Source organism: Ambystoma mexicanum, chromosome 9 (assembly GCF_040938575.1).
Source record: "Ambystoma mexicanum isolate Mex_15411 chromosome 9, UKY_AmexF1_1, whole genome shotgun sequence".
Classification (NCBI taxonomy): domain Eukaryota; kingdom Metazoa; phylum Chordata; class Amphibia; order Caudata; family Ambystomatidae; genus Ambystoma; species Ambystoma mexicanum.
In genome coordinates, this window is record NC_090931.1 from 1172970480 (window position 1) to 1172982930 (window position 12451).

General features: G+C 43.5%; 1 protein-coding gene across 1 annotated transcript in view; it reads right to left on the reverse strand.

Annotated features, from left to right (window-relative positions):
- The window catches only part of KYNU (kynureninase), a 1315291-nt gene that overhangs the window by 509389 nt on the left and 793451 nt on the right, over window positions 1–12451 (reverse strand). The window contains exon 8 of the mRNA XM_069617389.1: window positions 4947–5093. Coding sequence (XP_069473490.1) covers window positions 4947–5093 — 147 coding nt within the window. The remainder of the gene's footprint in view (window positions 1–4946; window positions 5094–12451) is intronic.

Here is a 12451-nt window from a genome sequence, read left to right on the forward strand (position 1 = left end):
TGGCCCGTGCAGAGCGGGCGATGGCCTGGGGCACAGAGCTAATTTGCTCAGGAGGAGGGTGCAGTAAGGGGCCCACACAGAAAACTGCTTCTGAGCTTGCCCGACAACAGTTTAAGCAGCCTGCTGTTCCGTGAGTGCTCCTCTGCAATGTGTGGCTGGCTGCTCTCTACCGAGATCACTGCGATGCATTTGGAATATGCAAACAAAGGAATGCACATTTCAAACGCAGCATGTGAGAGCACTGGAGTCACATCCCCAATGCCCCTCATTCCGTGTGCTGACAGCCTTTCAAGTTGGTCCATTTAAAAGTGATGGCTCACTTAACACACCATTGTTTTTACCCAGTATGTGCCTAACATATCAGTTTTAGGAACTGAACATGGGGCATTTTTATTCACCAGGCCAGCACAAGTATCAGTCAGCTGACCAAACCTATGCATTCTTCAAGGACAATTAACTTGCCACACAGAAATGTTTTAAGCTATTTTCTTTATTGTCATGTCTCTTTATTTGACACACCATATTACCATATTACTTTTTAGTTATATATGGTGCATCCCTGAGAAGATTAACTAGAATTGTATTGTTTAAATATTCAAATGGCTGCTTTGGGACATGGGCTAAATGCATGAGCTTAGCATCAAAGGTCTTTTAATTTTCTAAACAAGCCAACCACGTCCTAGCGCACACTCCAAATGGCACCTCAATGTGACTTGGCACCTTCATTAGGAAAGCAGAGTTCATTGTGTGTCACCATTCAGACATCAGTCCATAGAAAATCAATGCAGTGATATGTGTTCAGCATGGTTAGTGTGCTGCACAAGTCACCACCATGTTGTTTAATAGCGTCTATGGGGTGCTCCCTTATGTAACAGCACATATACCCAGGGCCATCTTAAGCACTTTTGGGGCCCTGGGCACAGACTTGTTTGGGGCCCCCCTCCACCAAACCAAAGGAATTTAGTGATCAGGAATATCTGACCTGCCCCTTCCCCCACCGCAATCACAACCCATTGGTTGATATGCTGCCTCACAGCATTAAACATAAGGATGTTTACCCGCTTTAAGTCCCCCTACCCTCTTCATTCTTGCTCTAATTAGACTCATAATGTTGGCCTTCAAATGATACGTGTTTATCAGTCTACAAAGAGGTTACTTCTGTTCTAGCATAGATACAGGATCCTTTATATCAACAGAATCCAGGAAGTTAAGCATCCTGTAGTATTAATGCAGGACTGTATGTAAAAGGTACATGTAACCCAGAATAGACAGAGCTCTCACATTTGCTGCCTCACAGAATGCAAATGTGCTCAAGCATGGATAGAGCAGACCAATTGGTAGGAGGGAGAAAGCTACACATACCATAGCATGGATAGTGGATGTAGATTAGAAGCTACCAGGAAGGTGCCTGTATCCAGACAGACTGAGATAAAGTGGAACATAGTTTTCAAATAGTGTTGTCATTAGAGATCAAAATAATAAAGTGCCTGTTGTGTGCAATATATGAATGCTTACTATTATAGTGGAAGCAACACTATAGCCAGTGAAACCATGAGTGAGGCTGTTTTGAAGATCATACCGTGAGAAGGAAATCTCTCTGAGGGGCTGACAATTCTGAAAGGTTTAGGGACTGACAATTTTGAGAGGTTAGGCAATACAAGATTAAATGAGATGCCCAGGATCACACATTGGTTAAGGGGTGAATCTGGGATTTGTGCTAACTTTGCAAAGTCTGCATTTGAACACCTTCATTACCAGTTCTTACCATGAACTAAAATAATCTAATTTTATAAAACTGACTTGGAAAGTACACCAATCACATTACCAAACATGACAATTTTTAAAAACAAAATATTATAGAAGGGTGTGACACAGAATGATTCTAGCTTCATTCTCTCCATCATCAAGAGAGACATATAAGTACCAGCATACCAATCAGTGTGATTTAACAGATTTAATCTGGGTTGGTCTTTTGTATTATAAAGCTTTACATACTTCAAAAACACTGGTTTGTCAAATTGTCATTTATAAACGTGCAGAAAAACCTTTGGCTCTTACAAAAAGGCAAAGCATTTTTTTGTGTCAAATGAGTAGACTTTAAAATATGCTTGCCCGAGCCCTTCACCGTAAGGTCTGCTCCCTTCTATCTACCACCCCTTCCACTCAAATGGCCTACATAAGAAGAAAGATCAAGTAATGGGCTAAATGATGCCACCAGCATGCGACGAGGCATACCTCACAGAAGACAGTACAATAATGTACTAGATATAAGATGATTGCGCAGGATCACTGTATTGTCTGCTGGCAAAGCCAGGATACAAGCATGAATGTTTTTGTTCCAAATTCTGATACTTATTCATCTCTTGGACTAACAGTTTATGGTCATCGTTGCAGGCGATTGCCTAGGTTTTACAACACCCCATCTAAGCACACCAATTTCTAGACCTTCACCATGAGGATGACATGTTTGTTTTTATAGCAACCCCTATCTGGTGCAGGTATGTTGCCGATAATAGCACATGTTGTGCTGCAAGACCAAGCACATATGTGGGCAGGTTTATAAACCTCAGACATAGGAAAGGCTCAGCCAGCCTTACAGGAATGTGCTATTCTAATCTTGCATAGGAACACATATCACTGCAATGAGTGCTTAACACACTGAGCTAACTTCTGAACCATTGTGGCACTCAATTTACCAGTATGCATTTCGAATGTGGCTATTGCACATAAAAAACATAATTCCCACAGGAAGGAAAGAATGCTACAGGAGTTGTGCCACAATAAACACACAAACTATATATACCACAATGAAAACAGAAAGCATTACATGCTGAATTGATTGAGGTAAAATATCATTGTGTGTGCTATTAAAGTCTGGTGAACAAAGGAATCTTTTTTTTTTAGATCAGGCAGCCTTGTGGGCCCCCCTCCAAGGTGGGGGCCCTGGGCAAGTGCCCCTTTTGCCCTCCCATAAAAAGTATCTGCATATACCTGTTTTTGTCTGAGGTGTCCAATTTCCATACAATAGCACAGTGGAATGTTTTGTGTATGTTGCTCTGATGAGCATGCCATACTGTGCCCACACTTAACACATTAGGCAATAAAATATGTTGCCTCAAATTTTACATCCACTAGACCAAACACCCCTTCTACGCTGCCACACAATGATTTTCACTAGCTGAACGCCAGAACTAAAAAAAGATAATAATACCAGTTATGTTGGATAACGCATGGGCCTGCTCTTTTGTTGACGAAATAACCCCTGAGGCCTGGGTCATAGTGAGGGAGTAGTGGCTGAGGAACTGTGGCCCCTTTACCATGCATTTGAAACAATTTGTTTGTATAAAATGCTTCATCTGCTTATTACTGGTGAGGCTAAAGTTTGCAAGAGGTACACTTCTTTCTGTGTAGCCTGTCAGTGCATTGTTTATTGGGTTTTACTTGTGCGGTATCATGTCCTGTCTGTATATATAAATCCCTAAAGATGTTTATGTATTGGGGTTGGGCATGCTCACACTGAGACCCAGCCCTTATCTTGGACTGTCTACCTTCTATCAGAAAATAATTCATATGGTTAGTCTAGTATTGCCCTTTGTGAAATACAAGTGAGGTGGTACGAACAGAACACTTGCAACACAGGGCCAATGGGAAATGGTCCCTCAGACCTTGATAGGCTGGTCACACCACAGTGTGCCAGTACGGACAGTTTGAAAATGCATTCAGGCATGGCCTTCACTGAGAGCAGGTGACAGAAAAAAACATTTACTTGGGCAGCAACAGCTGTGTTTTCGCATTAGAATTCTTCTGTAAAGTACTTGAATTACAATGTAATGAAACCAGCTTCATTTGTATAGCAATTATTCATTCTTATTGGGGAGTGGTTTTGTCGCTGACAAAGGTGTAGTTTGGGAGTGACGTGCGTCAGTGGAAGGGGCAGGGGGGCGCATTCTGATTTTGAGTCCTGTGCACCAAGTTGGTTAGAAACTGCCCTGGGTACTACCCCAGAAAGGGCAGCGATAGACATACAATCAGGCAAAGGAAGCGTTGGCTTTGTAAAGGGTCTGCCAGGGGCCTTTGGCCCTCATTAATAATAGACATGTATGAAGATGCTTAGACAAAAAAGTAACGTTTATTTAGTATTGTCCCTGTTGACAATAGAATGTTTTTACAACGTAAAACTGTTTGCGAAAAAACAAAAGAGTGAGAGAGTAGGGGTACATTGCAACAGATGCGATTAAACACGAATCGCAAAAGGTGCAACGTTCCTATTACGCTGACCCTGGCATAAGGTTACAGGTCTGGACTTTACCGGGAGTCTGCAATGCCAACAGAAATTGAGTAGTGGCTTTCCTTACGTACATCTGTCTAATGTTCATGTTCTCAACACGTTCTTAATCGACGCGCGTATGATGACTTCAATCGCAACTGTAGCACTTTCCCGTCAATTGTGGCGGACCACTCTTCTAAAGATCTTTAGACGATCGTACTTCAAACCTGGTGTGATTGAAGTGGGGATGATCTCGCGCGGTTTGTTAAACACTTACCAAGATTAAAAACGAGCTCTTAACATGCAATGTCTGGGGAACCGGGGTCAAGTGCACCGATTGGCTGCCGTAGGGGCGTGCATTCCTCTGGGGTGGGATTAGCGCCGACTAATCACAAATGGAAGGTGGTGCACTCTGTCTCGCGCTTGTCTCTTGAAGACCGCAGCTGGGTAAGATTTCAGTCAGCTCCGCCGGGAGCGCCTCTGCCGTGCTGACAGAGTGGAAAGTGTAATGGTAGCAGCAGCTGGCAAGCAAATGCATGCTGCGCATGCGTGACTCTAATGCTCGGCTTGAGGAAACATTTGCAAAGCTTTTCCAGAAGAGTGTGTCCACACCATGCTCACAAGTTACGATCCGTGGCGAGGTTTTCATCTCACAGGAACATGTTGAATTAAAACATACCTTTTTCTGACCAGCCTCTGTGATTTTTGGCATGTTGAAGAATTGGCCAGTGTAATACTGCACACCACTGAACAGAATCACGGCTATGGACTCTCCCTCCCGCTCAATCACCGAAAGGATGTCTTCTGTCCTCAGCGTGTGCTCACCCTGCAAAAACGTTATTTTCTGTTAGAAGGCATATCTTAAATATGAACCCTATTCTTTTTTATATTCATTGCGCACCAATCAAATATTCCGACCATTATCTTGCCTTATACGCTCAGAAGTAACTAGGCTATCTTGCATGGAGCAGGCTGCAAAAAAACAGAGCACACAATACTTGATAGCAAATAATAAAAAATAACATTTAAATATAATTCCCTTCACAAAGTAGTGGCAAAAATAATGAACTAATCGATCTGTAGCCTTTTCACATTACATTACATTGGTTGCCTCTGAATCGCAACCAAAAAAGATTACCATTTGTCTAGGAAAACCGTTGATCAATTTCAAACATGAATGCTATTTAAAAGCTTGCCATCTAACATTTAAAGTATGATCGCTCAAAAAATAAAAACCTGCTTACACAAATGCACTTAGTTCAGTGTGTTGTACTGTTCCTGCTGCACAGTGGCATTGGTGGAAGAAGAGCAACGAGCCTAGTCACTCCAGATGTTTAACAGCACAGAGCATGGCGCACAATAAGTAAACTATATGTTGTATTGCTCATTGCGCTAAGGTTGTGAAGCTGACAGATTGTGTGAATGGGATGCAAATTCAACTCACACCATATTCAGCAATGGGACACGAGTAAGGAGCGTACAAGTTAAACAATCCTGATGAAAAAGAAAAAAAAAGGAATCTGGGAGAGATTTAGCAAATGTCCAAATACCACCTGAGACGCTGTAATACACCCACTGACACAAGATCATTCGTAATGTGATGTTCTACACTGGTGTAGATTTTATTTGATTAATTGAACACTTGCATGTTTTGCCAAATTACAGACAATGAAGATCTACCTTCAACATGGGGCAGGCGCCACGCTGGTAAACCCTTTATTTGACTATTGTACTTGTTTGTGTCGCCTCCCTGCAACATGGGGCAGGCGCCACGCTGGTAAACCCTTTATTTGACTATTGTACTTGTTTGTGTCGCCTCCCTGCAACATGGGGCAGGCGCCACGCTGGTAAACCCTTTATTTGACTATTGTACTTGTTTGTGTCGCCTCCCTGCAACATGGGGCAGGCGCCACGCTGGTAAACCCTTTATTTGACTATTGTACTTGTTTGTGTCGCCTCCCTGCAACATGGGGCAGGCGCCACGCTGGTAAACCCTTTATTTGACTATTGTACTTGTTTGTGTCGCCTCCCTGCAACATGGGGCAGGCGCCACGCTGGTAAACCCTTTATTTGACTATTGTACTTGTTTGTGTCGCCTCCCTGCAACATGGGGCAGGCGCCACGCTGGTAAACCCTTTATTTGACTATTGTACTTGTTTGTGTCGCCTCCCTGCAACATGGGGCAGGCGCCACGCTGGTAAACCCTTTATTTGACTATTGTACTTGTTTGTGTCGCCTCCCTGCAACATGGGGCAGGCGCCACGCTGGTAAACCACCTATTTGTCTCTTTTACCTGTCGTATACATACTATGGCCTAATATGTATGCAATGTATGCCCTGGCACAAGACGTTTTTCATGCACCTACCTGGACTATTGTATACCTGGGCGATAATTCACTGTACTGCATTTACTGTAACTGTAACCATATTCTTAGCTCAGTGCCAAGATGCCTGAGGGCGGGGTGCGCTTTACAAATAACAAATAAACAAACAAAAGTACTTGGAGTAGTGATTGTGTAATTTAAGTGTAACATTAAACTGTCCTCTCCCTAAAATCAAATCGTTCTTGGAGACTGATTTTCAGTTTTTCATAATTTCTACTTAAATGTAAAAATTGAAGTATTTTCTGTTCACTCATAACAATCGATCTGCTCAGGTCTGAATTAAGATGCATCCCTCTGATGACCTCAGCTGAGAGTGGAATATTTATTTATTTGAATCTTTGTATAGCACTTGCCCTACCCAGGGGGTCTTGGCGCGCCTTACAAGGTTCAATTATTGAAAAGGTGGGAGTTCAAAAAACAAGTTACACAATGTTTTCAGGAAAGGACAGTAAGATTAGGGTAGACAAGTGATAGTAGTGGTGGTGGAGAGCAGAGCTAGGTTTAGGGAAACAGTATTGTTTTCATGCTCCTTCTGAGAGTAGTGATGGAGGATGCAGTGTGTGTGTGTGAAGGGGATAGGGTGCTCCATGCCCTGGGTGACCAGTGGGAAAATCCTTATTTTTTGTGTGCATGTGAGGTTGCAGAGTTGAATGTGTTGAAGCTGTTGGCCGGCTTTTCTGGCGTTTGTGTGTGTGATGTATTTGAGTTTGTCATTAAGGTAAATGCAGTTTTGTGGTGGATGCCTTTGAATACAAAGCAAAGTCCTATGAAGATAATCCTCTGCGACAAGGAAAGCCAGTAAAGCTAGGCAAGAGCGGGGATGATGTGTGAATGCTTGGGTAGGTTGAGGATGACTGGAGAAGTGGGTGGGCAAAACAAACCAAGAGTAGAACGATGCGCTTGCACCATAAATTAGGTAAGCGGGGGGCTGCAGTGGACTGGATGTTGAGGATACCTTGCCCAGCTATACCACTGTGAAATACGAGACAAGGAAAGGGGGTTTTTCCAGTCTTGCTGCGCTGACACAAAATGATACTACAAATTGCTACAGTCGCAGGTTTATTGTGGTTTGAAAACAGCCTGACACGTGTTTCGAGCGATTCTTGCTCTTCATCTGAGGCTTAAAGTTGTTTAGACGAAGCCTTGGCTTGCAAGTGTTATTTCTTATTAATTCTATAGCTTCGCTGTTGCGGAAATCTCTTCAGTAAAGAGTTTGGACCTGGTGGTCTAGTATGAAGGAACAGGGGCTCGTTCTGTTCCGTCATACTCGACCACCAGGTCCAAACTCTTTACTGAAGAGATTTCCGCAACAGCGAAGCTATAGAATTAATAAGAAATAACACTTGCAAGCCAAGGCTTCGTCTAAACAACTTTAAGCCTCAGATGAAGAGCAAGAATCGCTCGAAACACGTGTCAGGCTGTTTTCAAACCCCAATAAACCTGCGACTGTAGCAGTTTGTAGTATCATTTTGTGTCGGCGCAGCAAGACTGGAAAAAACCCCTTTCCTTGTCTAGGTTGAGGATGAGTCTGGCTGCTGGGCTTGGTATAGTTTGCAGGGGGACAAGGGTGTTGTTTGGGAGTCCAGTGAGGAGAGCATTTCCAAAGTGCAGCTTAGAGAGAACCAGTGCTTGGACTGCGATACAGAAGTCACCAGGAGGGAGTATATGTCTGTTCTGTTCTTGATTAGGAGGTTTAGTTGTAGATTGCATGATTTGATGATAGTAGCTATTTGGTGAGTGAAGGAAACATGGGGGTTGATGGTGAAGCCAATGGAGGTAACAGGTGTTGAGAGGGATATGTGTGGGTTGTCCATGGCGAGTTATTGGATTCCGGGGGTGAGGTTGGGTTTGTGCCTTGGGAGGCAGACGAGGAAGTATTCTGTTTTGGAAGGGTTGAGTTTGTGGAAGTGGGTGCCCATCCAGTTGGTGATGGTGGAGAGGGTAAGGATCTCATGGTGCCAAAAGTAAACACAAACACAAGTGATCACAGTCCAAAGGTGTTTATCGAACTATAAATGCAAGGTGGAAAAATGCCTAACCTAAACCTAAATCTAAGATGGGAGCAAGCTTTGACCATCAAATGAAAAATAAGGCAGTATTTGCGGCGTTGTGTCAAATCAAAGGGCCTATACTAAGAAAAAGCTATTGCCAATCCTTACTCTAAATACAAAAAAAAGTGTGGGCTAATGTTCACAAAATGATAAGCCTGGATGTGGTACTTGAGGTCTCCCTTCAGCACAGGACAAGGTGGGACATTGGAGCTCAGCAAATGCTTGAGCTTTCCCAGCACAAGCTAATGGTTCCCGTTTCAGTAATCAGTACATCCGGTGGTTAAGTCTCTTTTCTATCAAAAAGTCTGTTGCCGCCGTGGCCCTGATGTATTCAAACAAACAGTTCGGTTCCACATATATTTTTGGTGATGGCTTCACCCATGGATCCCCCTCTTCCTGGTGCAGACTCCTCACAAATTGTATTCAATAAATCAAACAAAACAGTTCCTTTCTCAGTGAACTTTGGCTGATGATATTCCACCCCTGGATCTCCTCTCTCAGGCTCGGATTCCTTTCGATCATCAGCCTCCATCCTTCGGGTTCACTATGGCTTTCCTTGCATTCATGACTTTCAAATGTCAGCCTCCTGCCTTTGGGCTCACTATGGCGTTCCTTGCATTCATAAGTCTTAATGTCTTTTTAAACAGTTCTTCCCTTTCTGGGTGATGCTGGCTTCACCCCTGGTTCCCCCTCTTCCGGGTTCAGCCCCCTCTTGAATGTTCGCCTTCCTCCGCCAGGTTCACTCTTGCCAACACACTGTTCATTTGTTCACCAAGCAGGATTTATTTCCCTTTGTTTCACATTCATCTGTTGGTCAAAGACTTTCAACCGTAGAGAGGATTTTACAAGATCCCTGCATGACCACTTCCACTCAGAGAGTTTCCTGCAGGAACACCCATCTGGTGTCAAACTGCTCTGTTTCTGGTTTTCCCCCTTTTTTCATCAATAGCTTAAGCCTTTCACAGTTCAATTAGCCGCTTGCTACTTTTCCTTCAACACAGTTTGGTTTCTTATCGGTTCTCTTCTCGGCACACCGGCTGTGATGACCCACTTGGCTTTCTTCTCCTTTGAGTCAAGGTTGGTACCACAGAGACCTGCGTCTTTCCCCAGCTTGGTTATCAGCAGAGGAGGGTGAAGAGAAGGTCCCAACACCTTCTGTTAGTCTTGGCACCCCGGGATCAGCAAAGGGAGGCTGAAGCACATCAAGACACTCAGACTGGAGTTTCAAAGTTATCTGTTTATTCGTTACAGCAGAGCAGAACACAGGATACAGCTTACTTAAGAAACATTTGGAACTTCTAAATTCCCTGAGCTCTCACCCCCTTTTATACAATTTAGAAAGGTGAGGTAATGGTACGATCAATGTACAATCCCTTTTCATGCCTGCCACTGAGACCCAGTCTGAACGGCTTTCATCTAACTCATTCTACACAACTGGTCTCTTCATGAACTTCTATGAACAAAGTTATCCACTGACCTCATCATGACAGTATGCAGTAATAAAATCGTGGGAAAAATGTTGCCTTTACAAAAAATCGGTGCAAAAATGCTGTGGTTTGACCTGGTAAAGGTGTACCCCATTATAACATTTAAGGGGAGCGGGTGTTGCGGGGGTGTCCCCACTCCCCTTAAATGATATAATGGGTCTGGTGGTTGCGGGGTTGTCCCCTACTTCATTTATATGGATGGCGATGGCAAAACCACAGCCTTTTTGCAGCAATTTATTTATAAATGGCAATTTTTGCCACAATTTTAACACATGGAACCATCATTACTAGCAGAAATCGACCATTTTGTTATGCTCAAGCATCCATCTTAGAGTTGCCTGAGTTGTCTTATCAGAAATGGCTGACCGAATTACAATATGCCTGACCCACTTATTTTTACCCAAAACCTGGTACCTGCTCGAATTCTAATCTGGATTGTCTGATAATTTACAATACAGATCTACTACTTGACATATTCTCTACTATTCATGACATTCTGACACCACAAAATAGATTGTTTTTAAAGCGCTTTTCTGAAAGGCACTACATTTCTGATTTTCGTAGCCTTTAGAGTCATTGATCAATCCGACAAGTTATCAACATTCGGTTTGAGGGGGAGGAGGTCTATCTCCAATACATTCAGTTTGAGGGGGGGGGGTAAGGACTACCTCATTTACAAGGATCTTGTGTACCGTAGACATCTGCTACAACACATGCTGGCTATTGTTTGATGTCTTATGATTCCTTCTGTAGAGGATTCACAGGCCTTGGTCAGAAAGGGCACAGTTGTTTCTCTCCTTGTTACCCGCTCAATATGCACCGTCTTTTTCCTCCTCTTGAACTGCTGTAATGAGTTAGCTCTCACGTCTTGCGGTCTGTTTGCTCGTATTGCGCTCTTGTGCTCCACCTTTTATCCATGTGGGGAAGAGAAAGTGCCATCAGGTGTGTGTGATTCTGGTTAATTGCTTGACTCTGCCTGACCCTTGGGTTGGGACATGCGAGGTAAACAGTTTTAGCATTTGTCTGCTGTTTGTCACAATGTAAGGAAGTGTTCGGGTTGGAAAATGAGGGCGATAGAGTTCCTGAGTATCCTACGGGGAAGGATGGAGAAAAAGTGTTATACAGAATCATAGTCCTTGTACTAGGGTTGTGGGTACATTCAGAAGAGTGAGATTTGAAGTGGTTGTGGAATGAACGAAAATGACCAGAGTTTTTATCATGACCTGAACTGGGGGTTTTTTTGGGAACGGTAGCGTTTTGTGAAAATAGAGTAGGTGTTCGGGAAAAAATAACCATAGGGACGTGGAGTAGATTGTTTGGGAGTATTCGGACAGGGACCAAGAAAACAGGCATTCTAGAAGAGATGGTTTCTGAGTGTACCATGGTTTGGGTTACAAGGGAATTTACCAGAAATGGAGGGGTCGTTGGATTTGAATAATGGAGATCCTTTGGGCTGAAAAGAGGTAGATGTGGAACATCCTGTAAATTCTTAAGGGACTTCGTCTTCCTCACCTTCATCTTCGGTATAATACAGCGTCTCACCTGGGGCATTTCCCTGAGCATAACCCCGGACTCCCCTACCAAGGTGATCCTCCCTCACACGTCCACCCGCAGGGTTGGTATCGGAGAGTGCCAGCACTTCCATGGCCATCTGAATAAGAGGTTTTGTTAGGTCTACACAAGAGAATACCCTCAGGAGTCTCACAATAGGCAGGTGTTGTGAAGTTGATGAAACTTGGAAGTGTATGTGTGTGTCATCTGCAAATTGGTGGACATGTATGTTGTGTTTTCTAAAGGTCTGTCCAAGGGATTCAACATATAGTTTGAAGAGAAGTAGAGATAGGGAGGAACTTTCCAGGACCCCATACTTGACACGAGTGTGATCTGATTGATGAGCGGGCATGGCCAAAATGCTTGTCTTGCCAGTGAGAAAGAAGCTGAACCAGTTGAGTATGGTGCAAGAAAGATTAATTCTGTAGGCTCAGATGACTAGTAGGATAGTGTGGTCGATGGTGTCGAAAGCTGCAGAGAGGTCAAAGAGTATGAGTAGTGCTGTGTCCTTTGTCTGTGATGCTGTGGAGGTCATTTAGGATGTAAAGAGTAGTGGTCCCAGTGCTGTATCTAGGTCCAAAGCCAGACTGGAAGGGGTTGAACTGGTTGTTTGTTTTAATGTGTTGTTGCAGTTGTATATGTAAAAATGGTCCATGATTCTGATTGGGAGGATAGTAATGGGGCAGTCATTTTCAGGGAGCGTGGGGTTGA